Below are 20,368 nucleotides of genomic sequence, written 5' to 3'. Positions count from 1 at the left end.
CTCCCCTCCCCTCCCGTCCCCTTCCCTCCCTTTCCCTTCCCTTTCTTTTAATTTCAGAGAGGAAGGGAGAGGGAGAGGGAGACAGAAACATCGAAACATCAATGTTGAGAGAGAATCTTGATCGGCTGCCTTCTGCACGCCCCCTGCTGGGGGTTGAGCCCCAAATCCAGGCAGTGCCCTGACTGGAAATTGAACTGTGACTTCTGGTTTATAGGTCCACTATCAACAAATGAGCCACACTGGCCAGGCTCTCCTATCTCTCTACTTGGCCATCCTTAGTGTGTCAACCTTTTATCTTCATACTTGTTGCCTCTTAGTAGTTCCATGTGTTAATCCCATATTCCAGGCATGAAGGCAGAAAAGGGGGTGGCACCATATGTGTCTCTTATCAAGAAAGCAAAAGTTTCCAGAAGTGCTCCTTCAGAGCTCTCTTACATTGTCTTGGCCTAAACAAGATCACTTAGACTACTGACGTAGAGATTGGGAGGTGAGTACTTGGCTTTCTAACCTCTCTGAGGAAGGTATACAGGGAGAAAACTTGAGAATGTGTGTCAAATAAGGTATGAGTGGTGCCTATTGCATTTTTAGTTTCCCCTTTATTTTTTATTTTTAGATATATTTTTATTGATTTCAGAGAGGAAGGGAGAGAGGAGAGAGATAGAAACATCAATGAAGAGAGAGAATCATTGATCAGCTACCTCCTGCATGCATCCTACTGGGGATGGAGCCCGCAACCTGAGCATGTGCACTTGACCAGAATCAAACCCAGTCTGCAGGCTGACACTCCATCCACCAAGCCAAACCAGCTAGGGCTTTAGTTTCCCCTCTAGAAGGATGGTTCCTGTAGGGCAGAGATTGTGCTTCATTTGTGCTGTCTCTGTGGAGCCTAGAACAGTGCTTGGGAAATATCTTTTGCTTTCATTACAGACCACCATTTTATTCCAAGCCAATTCTTAAAGATTTGTTTCCATGCTGCATTTCTTTCTTCAGTCTTTTCCTTTTTCGTTCTCTGGGTACATTTACTGAATGCTGCTAGTAGAATATCATCTTAAATACCATTTTTGTCTTGTCCTTTTCGTTCTCCAAAATCTGTGTTAGTTCTGTTGTGGTAAATCTCAGTCTCTCAGGCTGGGATTCAACTCATCCCATTAGCTGTCCCTTACCTCCCCCACATCAGCAATTTGATTTGTAATCACTCACAAATCCAGGTAATCTCGTGGCCATCTGGCATGTGCTGCCGTATCCACTATATGCAGAGTGATAGGCTGCAGGGCTCACTGGCTCAGAGGCAGAAGGCTGTAAGGTGAAGGGAGTAAGTGAGACCAGATATAGGGAAGACCCTCAACATGGGATGGGCTGCCATGCTGCTCTGTTGGAAGGGATAGGGACGTCATTATTGACTTTGAACCTGTGTTTAGTCTGCAGTCTCATCAGTGGAACTCACATTAGGGCAGCGGTTCTCAACCTGTGGGTTGCGATCCCTTTGGGGGTCGATCGACCCTTTCACAGGGGTCGCCTAAGATCATCGGAAAACACATATAATTACATATTGTTTTTGTGATTAATCACTATGCTTTTAATTATGTTCAATTTGTAACAATGAAATTGGGGGTCACCACAACATGAGGAACTGTATTAAAGGGTCGCAGCATTAGGAAGGTTGAGAACCACTGCATTAGGCAGTGGGTCTGACCAAGTTAAAGCCGGAATGGGGTCGCTCAATCCAATCAGTTTTCCCCTCTCCCTTTTATTAATATCAGAAATGAAGGTTTTATGCATTGTTTGCACAGTGACATTAATAATTGCTTTTATGCGTTTTTATTTTAAGTCATGTAAAAAAAAGCCTGGAGTTGTGGTCAAAAATGATAACAATACTGGTTTTTATATAATTTTCCTTTTACCCATTTACCTTTACCTGAAGGTATTTACCTTTACCAGGGCCTTGCTTTCTTCATATTGATTACTTCACTTCACTGGGTGGTCTAGTAGTCTTTCATTTCTAAGCTAAGAACTTCTTTTATAATTTCTTACAGAACATTAGCATTAGGTCTAGTGGTAATGAACTCCCTGACTTTTTGTTTATGTGGTAATGTCTTAATTTCCCCCTCATTTTTGAAGGACAGTTTTGCCGGATAGAGAAGTCTTGATTGAGGTTTTTATCTTCTAGTACTTTCAATGTATCACCCTGCCTTCTGGCCTCCAAGATTTCTGATGAGAAATCAGCTGGCAATCTTATTAACAATTCCTGTATGTAAAAAATCACCTCTCATTTATTGCCTCCCAATTTGGAGGTGGTAATGGGACCATTCATGCCTAGTGCTAGGCTGTAATCATAAATTTCTTTACTTACTTAACAGCCATGTCTTTGTGTAGGTAGTAATTATTATGAATGGAGGGTTGTAGCATACTTAAATACTATTGTTTCTTGTATCTATACCTCCCCTGTTCCTTCTTTCCTCCCTCTCCTTCCCTCCCTTCCTTCCTTCCTTCCTTCCTTCCTTCCTTCCTTCCTTCCTTCCTTCCTTCCTTCCTTCCTTCTGTTTTTCCCCTTCTGTCTCTCTCCCCTCATTCCTTCCTTCCCTCCCTCCTGTCCTTCCTTTCTTACTATTTTTTTAACGTTTGAATAGGTGACTTATTACAAAGTCAGTATTTATGAGGCAAATTATATAACTTCATAATCATTTTTTGTGTGTGATCTGTTTGGAGACAACATTTGGGAACATATTTGCACCTGATCCTTCCTTCCTGAAGGGCCTCTTACCTTGTTTTTGTGGTTCAGAAAGAAGGCAGGAAGCCTGATAAGAAATCCGATGAGGTGAGATATCTGCAAATCCTATTAGGCTACAGGTAGCCATCAGGAGCAGCAGGTGTCATCTGGGGACTTCATGGAAAGTCCTAGAATATGTTCAAATTCCCATCATGATTAAGCAAAGCAATGGAAGAGTGCTGTGTATGCAGAAGTGTAAAATTCCTTCATGTCCTCATGCTCTGCCTCTCTCATTTGTCCTGAGTTATGCTGAGCAGCGATTTTGTTCACACTTCCAGCCATTTTCATTAGAACTACACTGATGAGGTAATAAGGAGTGCTTACATTAAAAACAAAAAGGCTTAGGTCCTTTGCTTATTTAATGACTACCATGAGCAAATGTTGACTCAGAATTACTTTTCATAGAATGATAATCTGTCAAACTATTTCATTTTTGGCAGCATAACAATTTTTCTCTTCAACATAAATAAGTGAGGACTTAAGGTTGTCTGGGAGAGAAATGTTTATACATTGGCAAAGTGTTTTCTCCTGAGAATGACACTGGGTAAGCAAGATAATACAAGGGACGCTCTAATTAGGCAGATTTCAGAACTGTGGAGCATGCTAGAAACTGATTTGTTTCTGGCTGTGGTCCCCTTTAAGGTGACTCCTGTCTGGTGATTAGCATCACCTTGAATTAAATTAATTGGCTGTACTAAAGCCCTGTGTGGATGCACTAACAATAAACCCAAAGACATTCATTTCTTTGCAAGAAATGAGCAGGCTACATATCCAGTAACCTTCATGTGAATTATACAAACAACTTAAAACATCTTTTTTTAAATAAGGAAGTTTCAAGTTCTGGTAAGTACAAAATTATTTGAAATCTTTATTTTGAAAATAAGCTATGCTTAGCTAGTTAAACTTTATTTTATATCTAGACTGCATATCTGCGTTCTATCTTTAACCATTAGAAAAGGAAGAAATATTCCTAATACCTAAATATGCTACAAACCTTCACAATATGCTGATATTGAAGTAGAAGAAATGAAGAAATTCTAGTGTAATAAAATATGAGTAACATTTTCTTTTTACTGATTATAAAATCACTATTTACTGATTAGAGAAATCTGTGCAACACATTATAAAGAAAGCTGCTTATAATTCAACAATGCTTCGACTACCATAGGGGACTCTTGTGTTTCCTTTCTGAACTCCCACCCCTCAGTTCCACTGCATGGTTATGATAATCTGTGAAATGAACCAATTTTTCTTGCAACATTAAATCTCTGAAATGTCATAGCACTAATACTATGAATATACCATTTTTCTTATTTTGTTTCCTGTTATTCTTCTTTCTAAATTCCTACTTCGTGGTAGAAAATTACATTTAAGTTACAATTAGTGAAATGATGCATGGCTATTGTAAGTCTGCCATTTGTTTTGTCAAATGAGTAGCGTAGAGAAGGTACAACTCTCTTGGTAGAGGCAACCACTGCGTTTATCTCAGAGCAGCACAGATAATTGAGACCAATCATGAACCCAGGGAACCAAAGGGTGGTTAAAAAAACCTGCTCAGTCTTAAGAAGCAATACATGTACAATTATTCATGATAGTTCATGGTCTGACTTTAGGCACTGAAGAGAATGAATGAAAGAGGAGACTCTATTGGTGCAAGCTGCCAAATCATTAGAAGCAGATTTCAATATAATTTGGCCTGGAGGCAGGACAGTTTGTTACTTCTAGGGAAGTCAGGGGTGAGGAAAGTGATGGGCCTAAAATTCTACAGTTACTCTTGTTACCTATTTCCGCTTCTCCTTCATCCTAACCTGCTGGGAGAATTAGACTGCTTTAGGCTACGGAGTGTTTTTATTCCCTAGAAATCCCCTAAGTATATTACTGCCACATCCCAATATCAGAGGGATAGAATAAGCCTTATTATTTAAGACATATGTATAGAAACATTTAAAAAATTCATCCAAATTCTGATTCATTTTTATTACTGGTTTTAGAGACAGAGAGAGAAAGGGACGGAGAGAGAGAGAGAGAGAGAGAGAGAGAGAGAGAGAGAGAGAGAAAGAGAGATTTGTTTTCCACTTATTTATGCACTAATTGGTTGTTTCTTATATGTGCCCTGACCCAGGATGGAACCTGCAACCTTGGCATACTGGGACAGCTCTCTAACCAAATGAGCTACCCGGCCAAGGCTCTGATTAGGTTTTAAAGCACAACTGAGTCAGGGTAACAAAAAGTTGTGGAAGGCTGGTAGCTCTGTTTCATGAGAGGGGACACTACTCAAGGCTTACTAACCAATCTCTGGCCTTGCTCCTGTGCACCGGCAGATTCTCCACTCCTTCCTGCCTTCTTCCTGGAGGGCATCTCCACTCTGCCCCTGGCACCACAGCTCCTCATAGGCTTTCCTCTGGATGCTGCCATCGTTTCCCACTCACAGCCCCAATCCCTCAGGCTGGGCTACTCACCTCTCCTACCTGGACTCTTCCTCAATCGTACTATTGAGTTACTCTCTGAATTTCCCATAATCCCTGTAAAAGATACATATGATCAAGTCAAAAGCTGAAACACTTGCCCTGGAAGGAACCTGGCTTGTACTCTCTTCCCTGATTATTGTATTGTGCATGTATGCACACACTAGTAGATCCTGTTATTCAACAATAACACTGAATCTTCATCATGTTTTATGCTGTACACACAATGACCACCTAGGGGCATGTAAGGCTTTTAAGTCTCATCTGCATACATGCAAAAATATCACTATTATTTAAAACTTCTCCCAGTGACTCTAGGAGTTCCCAGAGATCCTCTTACATGCCACTAGGAACATACGAACTTGTGTTTTTGTTGTTTTTGCTACTGCCTCCTCCTCAAGGTGCTAGCAACCACCCCGCTGCAGGTACTTTCTCTGCAAATGCCCCTTCACTGATGGGCATCTGGCATCTTCCCAGGGCATGGTACGTTCAGTTTCTTCCCTTCATGCATCAGACTCAAAACCAGTGCTCAGGGCTGGGCAGCGGTGGGATAGGAACGATGGGGCCCACCCTTCTTTCCAATTATCCTTATCTTCCATGTTCTCCTTCCTGGTCCCAGCACAAACTCTCCTTTCTCTTTTTCAGTCAGCCCTCCACACACAAACACACCAACAAACCAAAACCCCTAGCCTATCAGCTCACATAACTGTTTTCCCATCATGATCACCAGGTCAACAGCTCTCCAAATAGTGAGATCTGTCAGAAAGCTATTGAAATGAAAAGCCTCACTATGTACTTACACATTAATATAATTTTCCAAAATCAGGAGAAAAATATGTCACCAGGTCAACAGCTCTCCAAATAGTGAGATCCATCAGAAAGCTATTGAAATGAAAAGCCTCACTGTACTTACACATTAATACAATTTTCCAAAATTAGGAGAAAAATGTATTTCAAATACTATTCATGAAAAATGTGTAAGTAAACCAACCTAAAACGTAATTGGAGACAAGGAGTTCTGGAGTCTTTTATATAAGTATTGAAGGAATTCCTCCCTCTTACGGTTGGTGAGGGCATGGAGATTAAGCAGCGCGCTCAAGGTCAGACCACAGTTTGTGAGCAGAGGATGAGAAGAGGCTGCAGTTTTGCTGACTCCACGGCAAAGCTGGATTCCCCAATCCTGATCCGCATGCCTGCTGCAGCTGCCTTTACTGTCCTAAGTACCATAATTACTTTAAACCCTGTGGGGAGGCAGAAGGGAAGACACCTAATTTATAGGTTGATCTTTACGTTCATTTTCCTAAGTTACATGTAAGTAAGATTTACAAATGATACTGGATAATCTTAGATGACAACTTGCAAACATTTAGGTAGGTGATTTGGGCCAGATTTATTATAGCTCATTTATAATTACAAACATGCTGTTGTCATCTCTATAATACTGATCTCATTTATTTAGTGTGTTTAATTTGTCTTCAAGGCTGTAGAGTTATTTTTACCATGTCAAAAGACACTACAGGTGATTTGGGCCAGATTTATTATAGCTCATTTGTAATTACAAACATGCTGTTGTCATCACTATAATATTGATCACATTTATTTAGCGTGTTTAATTTGTCTTCAAGGCTGTAGAGTTGTGGTGTTTTTTTGTTTTGTTTTGTTTTGTTTTTTTACCACGTCAAAAGACACTAATGATTATATTGATTTAAAACAATAGAAAATACCCATATATGCTACAAATGGAAAACAAGCCCCCAAACAGATAAACCCTTCCACAAGAAGCTTACTTGTCAATCAGATTCTCAGAGATTGGCTGACAATGGCTTAGAAATTCCTTCCGGAAGTTTTCATTTGAGAACCAGTAGTGGGAGCAGTATTGATTGCACCACTTTTAGCTGTCATTCAAAACAGAGGTATTTACTGCAGTTTCTCCAAGTAGGATTAGTGGTGTGTTAGATAATTTTCCTGCATTCTACAATCTGTAATAGAAACATTTTACACAGTCTTAATGTGGCCATTATTTAGGGATTTATGTGATACTAGATTTATGTGATTCTAGAATTTAATGTCAGAAAACATTTTCCTCCAGATGAACTCATTTGGTTCCCTCCAACAGACAATTGAACTTGATAAATCTTTCCTATTTCCCCTCTTTTCCTTAACTGTGAGGGCATGCAGAACTAATTTTCTCACTGGATGGTTTCTAATTTGTCTCTTTATTTTTTTAATTGCTCAAGAATACCTGTTAATTTTAAAGATTCATAAAATTTAGCAATGTATAAAAACCCCATCAATATTGTCCCGAGCACTGCCATCCCTAGATAACTGTCATAAATAGTGGGCTGTGCATACTTTTAGACTTTTTCCCCTAGTATAATAAATACAGGGGTGGGCAAAAGTAGGTTTATCGGTGTGAGTACACAAAACAAAAGTCTGCTCTTGTATTATTATTCATTTGTTAATTATTATGTTATTATTAACCCACATTTGCCCACCTTTGATGTACAAGTTGAACGTCAGTATCCATGAGGGGATTGGTTCCAGGAACACCGCAGATAAGAAAATCCATGGATGTTCAAGTCCCATATATAAAATGTTATAGTATTTGCATATAACCTATGTGCATTCTCCCTTATACTTTAAATTACCTCGAGATGATTATACCTGACACAATGTAAAAGCTATGTAAATAGTTATTGTATTGTTTAGGAAATAATGACAAGGAAAAAAGTCTGTACATATTCAGTAGAGATGCAACCATTGTAGGCCTAACTACATAGTACACATAAGCAAAAACGTAACTTTTTCCCCCCTGAATATCTCCATCTGCAGTTGGTTTTATCTACAGATGTGAAATCCATGTATAGGGAGGGTTGTTGAATACACTAGCAATGTCATAGCATACGTATTTTACAAACTGCGTTTTCACTTAGCAATGGGTCATGATCGTTTTTCTATGCCAGTAAATACAGATCTACAAAGTCATGTGTAATGGTTGCCTAGCTTTCCATTGCAAGAGTGCATAGATCATAATTTATTTACCTAGTCACTTCTTAGTGTCTTTAGGTGTTTTTTATCTTTAAATGAGAAATACCATTATTTAACTGCTTCATTTGTGTCCTTTTACTATTAGGCCCTTAAAATTATCTTTCAAAACAGGCCGGTGTAATGAATGAATAAATGAATGAAGGAAATCCTGGGAAAAGCCTGGATATCTACAACTATACTTAGCTTGCATTATCATGATCCTCATCATGTATTCTTTATGGTGCTGTTATTCTGGAGATGAATAATTTTCTTCCCTCTCTAGGTCTTGGCCAAAATGAGTGAAACGCCTTCCTCCAGTTTTTCCATGATCCATCCGGCTTCTTCTGAAGGTCAGGCTCCTTCTCTTCGCCACCTGAGTGTCACTCACCCTGTGGTGGCCAAAAGGATCAGCTTCTACAAGAGCGGAGACCCGCAGTTTGGTGGGGTCAGCGTGGTGGTCAACCCTCGGTCCTTTAAGACGTTCGATGCTTTGCTGGATAGCTTGTCCAGAAAGGTGCCTCTGCCTTTCGGGGTGAGGAACGTCAGCACCCCTGGGGGAAGGCACGGCATCACGTGCCTGGAGCAGCTGGAGGACGGCCAGTCGTACCTGTGCTCGCACAGCAGGAGGGTGCAGCCCGTGGACCTGGACAAGGCCCGCCGGCGCCCGCGGCCCTGGCACAGCAGCCTGGCCCTCAGCGCGCTTTTTTTTATGAGCGCCCCGCGCCGGCTTCCGGTGTTCCAGAACGGGGACCCGAGCGCTGGGCGCGTGGTCCTTCTGAGCAGGAGGGTCACCCAGAGCTTCGAGGCCTTCCTGCAGCACCTGGCGGAGGTCATGCGGTGCCGCGTGACCAGGCTGTACTCCACGGATGGGAGGAAGGTAAGGGTCTGGCAGCTCCTCATGCCTGAGCTCGTCCCGCGGGAAAGAAGGCTTAGGTGCCCGCGTGTGTGTGTGAGCTCCACCCTCGTGGGCGGTTGCTTTTTCTCCCCGGGAGGGTGGTTTTTCTCCTGTGCTCCCTCCCCTTGTCTGCCTTCTCTGAGCATTGTTATGTAATGTGTTGGTGTAGATTCTCATCCGACAGTATATTTACTTTCTTTCTTTTTTTAATTGATTTCAGAGAGGAAGGGAGAGGGAGAGAGAGAGAAACATCAATGGTGAGAGAGAATCATTGATCGGCTGCCTCCTGCACACCCCACACCAGGGATAGAACCTGCAACCCAGGTTCTATGCTCTGACTGGAAATTGAGCCGTGACCTCCTGGTTCATAGGTCAGTGCTCAACCACTGAGGCACGTTGGCCCGGCTGACAATATTTCTTTTTTTAAAAAAAATATATTTTATTGGTTTTTTACAGAGAGGAAGGGAGAGGGATAGAGAGTTAGAAACATTGATGGAGAGAAACATCGACCAGCCGCCTCGTGCACACCTCCTACTGGGGATGTGCCTGCAACCCAGGTACATGCCCTTGACGGAATCGAACCTGGGACCCTTCAGTTCGCAGGCCGTCGCTCTATCCATTGAGCCAAACCGGTTACGGCAGGGCTGACAATATTTCTTAAAAAGGAGTCCTCCAGACATGTATTCTGTTAGGGAGAGAAAGACTTTTCCTGGGATCCCTGCTGAGGGGGCCAGGGGAGAGTTTCCCCTGCAGCTGCCCCTGTGTCCACAAGAGGCAGGGTAGACATTTGGCTACAGCTGGGTACTTTGGTGGGGGAGGCAGGGGCAGTATTGCATACCTTTTAAAGATTTATTTAGCTTGACGGAAGACAGGTCTGTCTTTTTCCAGCTAATATGGAGGCTAAGGAAGGGTGTTAGTTTAACCGCCACCACCCACACTTTGGTATTTCGTTGTTTTGGATACATCATTGGTGCCTAATAAATACTTGGTGATTATCTCTTTCAAGCCCAGGAGGTTGTTGAATTGATTCAATCCATTGTACAGTTATCCTATGGAAAGAACAAAACTGCATGCTACTTATGTAAGGACCATATCTCTTTGGTTTCTTCTAGGTTCCCAGTCTCCAGGCCGTGATTGCGAGCCCTGGAGTTGTGGTGGCAGCAGGGAGGGAGCCATTTAAACCAGGAAATTATGACATCCAGAAGTACTTGCTGCCTGCTAGATTACCAGGGACCTCTCGTCGTGTGTACCCCAAGGGAAATACTAGGTTAGAAAGCAAAAAGAGTAAGTCACTTAAATATACAGCATTTCTGTTTAGCACTGAGATTTTTTAGCTCAACAACGGCAACAACAACAAAAAATCCTCGCTTAAATGGCCAATTTTCTTCATCACAGAAGAGAAAATGGGATAAAAAACATTCTAAACTGAAACTGATTATATTTATAGTTGGAAAGTGTCATAAAAAGTTCTCATTTTTAAAAGATTTTTTCCAAATCTATCTGTGATATTTCTGTTTAAATTGAATTTATGAGGTATGGGTTTCTTTCATAAAATACCTAGTTTTAAAAAAATCAAAATGCCAGCAGTTCTTTGTTTGATGAGGAAGTCTCTGGAATATGTAGATGACATCTCTGGTGGTTGCAAGTTTCTCTTAATTATATCATGCAGAGCTCAGTAGGTTAGTTGAATGACTATATTTTTAAAAATCTCTAACTACATGCATTCTTTAGTTACTGAAGGAAAAAACACAGGCCCTTAGATTCACATTTTATTTATTTAAAGCAAAGGTTTATGTAGCCACTTCATGCTTGCTAACAATAATCTAGGTTGATAATTTCTTAGGAAATACTGCACAATGTGGATAGGGGAGGAGGAGGGCCTCTTGATGCTAAGGAGTGTGGGATAGGCTGTAAATTCCCTATGCAGGCATGGCTAATATCATTATTCATTGTGCTAAGTATTTTAGCTCTCTGCTAGAGTACTGGTTGCCATTTATACTTAAATTTTAATTGGAGATGGATAAGTAGTATTAATCCTCTACTTACTACTAGAGTGGATGAAATTCATCTGTTATTTATTGTTGTTATTTAGTTATCTATCTATGTATAAAAGCCTAAGTGACTGAACGACCGAACGACTGGTTGACCAGTTGCTATGACATGCACTGATCACCAGGGGGCAGACACTCAACACAGGAGCTGCCCCCTGGTGGTCAGTATGTTCCCACAACCAACCTCCCATGGCCGGCTGGCCAATCTCTCGTGGTCTCTCCCCCCAGCCGGTCACGGTCCCTCCCCCTGGCCGGCCAACTTCCCACGGTCCCTCCACCCGGCCAGCCAACTCCTCCCCTGCACCAGCCCCGATCACCGGCTATGTTGACGGACTGCACCTGTGCACGAATTCATGCACCGGGCCTCTAGTTTTATATATAATCTCAATAGATAATTATTAATGTTTCTGTTTTGTACACATTAGCTGCTGAGTATTCATTATGTATACAGTACTACTATTTACCTTGGTCATTTTGCTAAACTGATTTTATTATTTTGTGTTTGACATGGGTTGTTGAGTATGATTTTTGATGGTTTCAGGGAATCTGAGGGCTTCCTTAAGTTTTACTTTAAAAAATTATGAGTAAGACATTTTCATTTAAAATTTTGGTAAAAGTACAGAGGGATAAGAGAAAATATTTCTAGGTTTATATTGAAAAGTTAAGGGCATTTAATTGTTGAAAAGTTAAGGGCATTTAATTGATGGCAAGCATGTAAAAATCCATACAAATCACTAATAAGATTTGATTTAGTATAGGAAGCATGAATGCTAAGGTTATCTCTAGAAATGCACATTATAAAGATAATGAGGTATCTGGGCCTTATGTCTAGCTCTCTTTTGTGCCCTATATTAAATAAGATTCACTGATTATACAAAGTGAATGCTAAATTAATAATTATTATTTGATTAAGGTAGCCTTTAAATTATAAAAATGCCTTAGCTTTCAAAATGCTATAAATGCCTCTCTTGGATATGCACAAATGGGAAAATAAATACCACCATAAATTATTACTTGCTTTGTTTGAATAACTGAGCAGCATTTGGGTAGACTCCAATTTCAGTACTGGTAAAGAAAATCAAACAACAAAAGTAAAGGCCACAAAAATCTATTTTTGCTAGAATACTTGGCAATTTCTGCTTTATACTTTCCTTTTTAAAATTGCCTATTCAACTGAAAATTAAAGTTCTGTGAATCTCCTCATTGGATTATGATTAAAGTTCTTTTTAAGAGAAAAATTTGTAGAAATATACCAGATATTACAGTGAACTCAAATAACCAATGAATACATAGAGGTGAGAAACATATTAATGATATCTTACTATGAAATTTAGAAAAATTATATTTTTCATACTAATTATTTCCTTTTTCCTTCTTCCTTTGCTGCCTCTTCTATTGGATATATGTATTTATAACTCCTCTATCTTCCACATTATATTTTGATGCGGGGCATCTTGTACTCTTAAAATCTTGAAAGTGAGCACACTTATGCCTTCAAGCCCAAGGTCTCAGATTTATTCTGCTGCTTCTGACAAAATGCATAATAATGATTGCTACTCAGACCATTCCTTTGCTCCTGAACATTACTTGGCCTTAGAAAAAAAGAATTCTCAGAATTTATTGATATATCCTTCTGAAGATGATGTTGAGAAATCAATTATTTTTAATCAAGATGGCACTATGACAGTTGAGATGAAAGTTCGATTCAAGATAAAAGAAGAGGAAACCATAAAATGGACAACCAGTGTCAGTAGAGCTGGTCTTTCTAATAATCATGAAAAGAGTAATATAAACAGTTTTCCAGGAAGAACAGATGATCTGAAATCTGGTTTAAAGATTGCAGCATGTTCATTGTCTGCAGATGTCTCACCTTTGGAGAAAAGCAATAACCAAGAGGACAGTTTAGCAGAGGAGATAAAAACTCAAATGACAGATCAAGGGGTTGAAACTTATATTTCTAACTGTGAGAATTCTGCTATGGACACCAATGCCACCCAGGGAACTCAGGATCAAGCAGAACATCATTTTTATAGGCCCCCTACACCTGGACCAAAGAGAATGAGACAAAAGAAATCTGTGATAGGGAGTGTGACCTTAGTATCTGAAACTGAAGTTCAAGAAAAAATGATTGGACAATTTTCTTATAGTGAAGAAAGGAAAGATGGAGAAAACAAATCTAAGTATCACATGTTTACACATTCTTGCAGTAAAATGTCATCAGTATCTAACAAACCAGTACTTATTCAGATAGATAACAATGAGCAGATGGAGTCATCTTCAGAAGGGAAAAAGGAAAGCAGACAACTCAAATCAAGTTCAGTAAGTGCTGGTGTTATAGAAATTACAAGTCAGAAGATGTTAGAGATGTCCCATAATCATGGCTTTCCACACACTATACCAAAAAACGTAGTTGTGGAGGAAGATATAGTTGATAATGTAACACCAGACAACAAAACTAGTATGAAGAACTCGAGAACTTATGGTAACACCAATGGTAGTTTCTGTCCTATTTTAGCAGATGCAGCGCCTTCTTCAAGTACAAATTCTGAAACTGACAAATATATTTCTGAGACCCCGGCTTCAGTAGGATCCTCTACTGTCACCAGAAGAATTGACAGACTAATTAATAAATTTTCTCAGTGCAGTTTAACAAAACTTCCAGAAAATGAAAAGCAGATTTCATCATCTGTTGCCAGCAAAAAGATGATATCTCAGCAGCAAGTGAAAAGTTATAGGCATCAGGATGGAGAGATTACAACTAAAGGAATCCCTAGTAAGAAAATAAACACAAGAGGTAGAATTGCACAGGAAACCATATTGCAAGATTCACACAGTCCCATTGAAGGAGGGTTACTTTGTGAGGAAGACCTTTGTGCAAGTGATAGGGTAATTGAAACAAGTTATTTTTGTTCCAAAAGTAATCTCAATCCTGTGAATTCTAAGAATTTCCAAAAAAATAAATTAAATATTATCCAGAATCCTAAGGTTCAAGGACTTAGAGCCAAAAGAAAATCCAGACCATTAAACAAAGTAAATTTAGGAGGCCCTGCAAAAAAAGAAGTTGGTCAAGGAGATAAAGCATTTCCCCATAATAAACTCAGATATTGCAAAAATAGTTTTGAAAATCAAAATTTATTTCATGTGGTTAACTTTCTTGAGCAAAACCCCAGTGCTTTTTGCAGACAACAGGCTCAAGCAGAAATAGCATCTTGGTATTTGAGAGGAATGGAAAAGAAGAGTTTAGTTTCAAAAGTTAATAATTCACATATAACTTTAAAAAGCCAGAAAAAACAAAAAGGGGCTAAGTCAAAATCAGGAACTATTGTAAGTAAACAACGTGCTACAACAAGGCTAAATTCCTTACCATCTTTGAAAAACACTGTTTTTCCTGAGGATATTACCCATCATTCAGTTCAAAATTATATACAGAGATGGTTGCAGAACATAAATCCGCATTCAGCTTTGCAACCTAAAAAATCAGCACCAATATGCAAAAAGGAAAGGTGTGTGGTAAGTTGTAACAATGGTTTTGCAGGAAATAATTATCACACAAGTTCTGAAAAAGGAAATAACTGTGTCATGAAGAGTAATAAGCTCATAACTAAAAATGATAGTTTGACAGGAGATAATCTAGATAAAGAGGTAGGTAAATCTTTTGACAAAGATAACAGTGAAGAACTTACTGAAGATCTCCATGAGAGCCAGGTTGAATCTCTGAATGATGCTTACTTGCTTTCCCTGCATGAATGTTGTACTTCGTCACAGTCAACTATTGATGATCATAATACTAAAAGTCAAGGATCTGTTGAAAAGTCAGGACATTGTTTTCCAAGCCTTGTTTACCAAGAAATAAACCTAGCTACAAAAGGGCAAAGTGTAGAGGCTGCCATCCAAGTAGGTCCAATGGACGAGGCCACTCCAAAAGACCTCTTTCTAGTACTTTTGCTTCGCCAACTGCAAGCTTTAGTTTCCAGTATTCACCAGACCCAGAATGGTATTGTTCAAGTGCCAGGTTCACTTGTAGACGTGCCTTCCCATTACCCAATATGTGATTCATCCACTAATGTCCTTCTAGCTTGGCTCTTGGTGCTAAACCTAAAGGGAAGTGTGAATAGCCTCTGTCAAGGTGATGCTCACAAGACTACCAACAGAACTTCAGAAATACTTGCCTTGTTGGAGGTTCTAAAGCACGTTGCCATCACAGAGGAAGCTGATGACTTGAAGGCTGCTGTTGCCAATTTAGTGGAGTCAACTACAAATCCCTTTGGACTCACTGAGACAGGACAAGACATGGTTCCAGTAGGTCTTTCTGCAAATTGTTCCACACCTAACATTCAAAGAGTTTCTAAGTGCACTGAAAATGAAAAAGCACAGAAAATCTTCTCTTTAAATGCCAGTGAGGACTGTGCTTCTGAAGTTTGCCTTTCAGAGGTGACTTACTCTCCATGTGAGGTGTGCACTGTGAGTAACATTTATCCTCCAAAAGAGACTTGTAACCTCAGAGACGTTTTTTCCTATAGTGATGGCTGTACCATGGATCAGACCTCTATGAATCAGGCTTGTTTCCCAGGAAAGGTCTGCTCACCTACTGATGCAGTATCTTCCCATAAGGTTTGTGCTCACGAGGAAAAACATACTTTTGAGACAGCTTGCCCAATTGATGGGACCTACATTCCCATCAAAGTCTGCAATACCAGTGACTTTTTAAATTTCAAAGAAATCACATATACTGATAATTTGGAATTCACTGAAGAGGTAGAAAGAGTTGATGATGTTAAGAAAGACCTAAATATTTTGGCAGACCCTGGGTATAAACATGGCTTTAATGTGTTGGTGCCACACCAAAATAGCAATTTGGGCCATTATGGTGTTTCCCTAAATGCAACTGAACCAGAATTTGATAAGGAACATAGTGCTCTACGTGAATCTAGAGGTTGTTTATTAAAAAAGTCTCAGGATAAAAATTTTTATGCATCCTTTGATAAGGAAGAATCAAAGACTTCTGAAGAATTGGGTTCAATAACCGAAAGCATAACATCAAATGAAAGACACATTTTAGAACTGGAATCCTTTGAAGAATTAGAAAAGCAGGACATTGATATCTTTAATACAAAGCTAAATACTGGAGAGCAAACCACTGAAGAATTGATCCCCAAAGAGTTAGAGACTAGTAAAAATCTGGAGTTAATAGAAGTCTCTAGCAGGAACATTGTGAAAGAAGAAAGAAGGAATGGTGTAATTTGTAAGACAAACAGTAGAGGGATGGCACCACCACCATCTTTAGTGTTTTGCTCTGCTCCTGAAAAGGAACTCAATGAGGGAGAAACTAATATGAGGGTAAAAATGATGGTGAAAAGCATGGAAATTGGAAGTTGTTCAGAGTCCCCTCTTGATTTTAAGAACGGCTTCAAGAGAACAGTGACTTCTGATTGGTCAGACTATACACAAGACAGTGAGAATGATCAGCCATGGAAAACATCCAGTGATGGCTCCAATGACAATGGTGAGGAGATTGCTCAAGAGAAAGAATATAATAAAGGACTTGTTAAGAGAACAATAGAAAAACTTTATGGTAAAGTGGAGATTGTTAAACCATCTTTTTTCCCTGGGCCTCCGCACAGATCTCAGGTTTGTCCTTACAATTCTGTGGAATTTCAGTGTGCTAGAAAAGCAGGTCTTTATGATTCTGAAGGTCAGTCATTTGGCTCTTCTGGACAAGTATCCAGAGGTGCATCTAAGTTGCAGAAATTTCAGGAGGGAAGACAAGATAAATGTGACTTTAATGACATGAAGGCCAATTATCATGGGGGAGACATTGTAGAACATAGCACAAAACAAAATGATCATAACAGAATCCTCAGGGACAGAGAGGAAGGAGTACTGATAGACAAGGGCAAGTGGCTCCTGAAAGAAAATCATTTGCTAAGAGTATCATCTCCTGAAAATTCTGGCATATGTGGCAATGCAGATACTATATCAGTGGATACTCTACTTGGGAATAGTAATGAGATACCATATTCACACTTTGGAAATTTGGCCCCAAACCCAAACATGGCTGAACTCTCCTCTTCAGAATTGGAGGAACTGACTCAACCCCTTGAACTAAAATGCAATTATTTTAACATGCCTCATTGTAGTGACTCTGAGCCTTTTCAGAAGGATTTGCTAGATGTTCAAAATAAAACTTGTCCTAAGGAGAAAATACGAAATCATCATGCAGAGGAGAAGGGTAATCATAGGTCAGAAAGAGTATGCACCTCTGTCACTCATGTCTTTACTGCTGCCAACAAAGTCCATCCTGCCTCTGATGATACTATTAAACATCAGCCATTGCCTGGAAATAATAATACTCATGGTGCACTTCAGGAGGGTGACTCTTTGGATAAACTCTATGCCCTTTGTGGTCAACATTGCCCAATACTAACAGTTATTATCCAACCTATAAATGAGGAAGACCGAGGATTTGCATATTGCAAAGATTCTGATATTGAAAATTCCTTGGACAACTATTTATGGATGAAAATACACCCCTGTTTCCTAGAGTCAAACAAGACCATGTTAAGAAATAAGAAAGAAAGTAGTAGAAAGGCATTTATTGATAAAGCCATTGGTGATATATTTGATCGACTTTATTTCAATAGCACATTTGACTTGGTGGGTAAAAGAAGAAAATTAAAAAGAATTAACTTCTTGGACTTAGAGGAAGAAAATAAGTTAAACAAATTTCAATTATATTTAAAGAAAAGGTTTTGTGTGAATTTCTTACACACATTACTGTTAGTTGTGGGTGATGTGAACTCAAATACACAAGGTCCCAACAATCTGACAAATGAAATATTTGAAGTAGTTGATGAGAATAACAACTTATTAAACAACAGATTCCAGAGCTCAAGGACAAATCTGAACCAAGTAATAAGAGAAAATATCAACTATTATTTCTTCTTTGAAATGTTTTTTCAAGTCTGTCTACTCGAGACATCCTTAAATATTAGCAACAGAAATATATTAAAATATTTTATGGTTTTGAGGGTGAAAATTTTTTCATTTGGGAAGAGGAAAACCAACTAAATTAAATAATTTTGAAAGCAGGAACAGAAAGACTTACAATTTCAATATCACCACTGCTTTTCTTCATCAAGAGTTTTTTTTTCCTTGTAATAAGATGGTGTACATGGGATGGATCTGGATTAGATAACCTCCAAGAATTTCCTACTTCTTCAAAATGATAATCCGATTTGACATATCATTCCTCTGTTCTTCATTTTTCAGACTCAGTTTCTATTCTATTATTTCAGAAATGTGTGTCTTTCTGACAATGTATAATTTCCTGTCTCTTTGATTTTTCTCCTAGGATATTATAAATGCCCTAAGTATAAGAATTATATCTTATTTTAATGTTGTCACTCAGTGCAAAATGTATTGGTGAATAAATAGACATAGCCTTAAAGCACTTCATTTATTAACTTTATTGATTTGATAAAAGTTTGATTATAAGATCTCCACAACAATCTCTAATGTTTCTTGTGCCAAATGTGTTGAATTTAGTTTTCCTCAGAACATCTGTTAAATGGTGAACTTGTAAAGCATTTCTGTGGAACAGGATTCACCATTTTTCTTCACGATTAGGAAAAGATGTTTATCTACTAAGCTGTCTCTCCAGTACTTTGTCTGTAGATTATACTCTTTTAAATATTAGTAAAATGTCAAGAGATTCAAATAGGTCATACAAAATGGAAAATGTTAAGGCATACTCTGTGAAGAAAAATTGAAGGAACTGGAACGATTTAACTTGGAAAAGAAAAGAGGTGATTTTAGAGGTGACTAAACTTTTCAGAATTGGAAAAGTACTTCTGTGAAGAGGAACTTGACAGAATTCTTTCTGTGTTAACCTGCATTAATAAAAAATTACATATAAATAACATGTTGCCCAGAGGATAAATTCAACTAGACTATGAACCATAAATTCTGTGCTTTGAATATCATGATATTTTGTCTGGGACTTAATCCAGGAACCTTTTAAGATCCCTTTTTCTTCCTCACTATATGATGGTATAGAAATGAGTCTTATAAAATGTTGAAGTCTGTGTCTCTTGTCTGGAACTGACGCAAAGTAGGACGATTAATGTTTTGTGGAGTCACACGTAGAGGTGCTAAAATAACAAATTTGGTATTAAGAAACTAAAAGGTAATTGATTTTATGGAGAATACCTTTGGTCAGTTGAACATGAGTAATAAATTCATAAAAAAATTATGAGTTGCTATTTATTTCACCAGATGAAGACTGCCTCTACATAGAGTATGGCTTTTCTACATTGTGATACATACTTCTAATTGAAAGGTGAAAGCTTAATGTTATATAAGCTTCTATATTGAGCAATGAGTACTTTTGGTGAAATTGTGGAGAAATAATAGGGGAGAAGAGGTAACATTAATTTTGTGTCTACTGTTTACCAGGGACTATGATAGTCTTACAGATTTATTGTATGTAATCTTTCCTTGTAAAGGCACTGTTGGCTTTGAAACTACCTTTTTGCAGATGAGACAACCTAGAAGCAGGGAGCCAGAGTACTTCTGTCAGGGTGCACAGTAGGCATCATGTCAGGATTAGAACCTAGTCATTCATTCTTGAAAACATGCTGTTTTTGCTACATCTTTATTCTTTATATAAGGTAGATGGGATAAAGTGAATAAAAAATGATGTAGTACTTTTCCTGGAGCAGAGAGACAAGGAAATTATTTTTGTCTTTAACTTGGAAAGAATGTCTTATGTAGATTTATCAAGATTGGGGAAATCGCTCATAACAACCTGTAGTTTTTAGAAAATTTGGCATGGTAGCATATGGTTTTTAGTACTACTACATCAAACAATGGCCTAGGTAGCCCAGATGATATTGGGAAAAAGAAGTTGAGAATAATGACCATGTAATGTACTTTTTATTTAAAATAATGTTCGTATGTATTGAAGTCCAGCCACATCTTATGGTTATATCCCAGATCTAGCATATTTCTTAGAACATAGTAAGCATCTAGTGAACGTGTGTTGAATGGACAAGAAGTGCTTTTGAATGCTTTTTCTTTACGTCCTACCAACTTTGGATACATACATGTAGAAGGATATGCAAAGATGCTGAGGGGTAGATCTAAGTTTCTTGTATTTTATGAA

General features: G+C 38.7%; 1 protein-coding gene across 1 annotated transcript; it reads left to right on the top strand.

The window, feature by feature from the left end:
• The first annotated feature begins 3,504 nt into the window (after positions 1–3,504).
• RP1 (retinitis pigmentosa 1 (autosomal dominant)) lies at positions 3,505–19,452 on the top strand. The gene is made up of 4 exons (XM_015567438.1): positions 3,505–3,610; positions 8,543–9,136; positions 10,267–10,438; positions 12,683–19,452. The coding sequence occupies exons 2-4, from the start codon at positions 8,555–8,557 to the stop codon at positions 18,271–18,273; spliced, it is 6,345 nt and encodes a 2,114-aa protein (XP_015422924.1). The 5' UTR covers positions 3,505–3,610; positions 8,543–8,554; the 3' UTR covers positions 18,274–19,452.
• The last annotated feature ends 916 nt before the right edge of the window (positions 19,453–20,368 follow it).

The sequence above is a fragment of the Myotis davidii genome, unplaced genomic scaffold (genome assembly GCF_000327345.1).
Source record: "Myotis davidii unplaced genomic scaffold, ASM32734v1 scaffold1, whole genome shotgun sequence".
NCBI lineage: Eukaryota > Metazoa > Chordata > Mammalia > Chiroptera > Vespertilionidae > Myotis > Myotis davidii.
This window is presented reverse-complemented; position numbering and strand designations above follow the sequence as displayed.

Bases quoted from the DNA above. Each gene is read 5' to 3' on its own strand.
- RP1 (XM_015567438.1), top strand. From the start codon at position 8,555: ATGAGTGAAACGCCTTCCTCCAGTTTTTCCATGATCCATCCGGCTTCT. The intron at 9,137-10,266 runs GTAAGGGTCTGG...GGTTTCTTCTAG, and splicing joins ACTCCACGGATGGGAGGAAG to GTTCCCAGTCTCCAGGCCGT. The intron at 10,439-12,682 runs GTAAGTCACTTA...AAATCTTGAAAG, and splicing joins TAGGTTAGAAAGCAAAAAGA to TGAGCACACTTATGCCTTCA.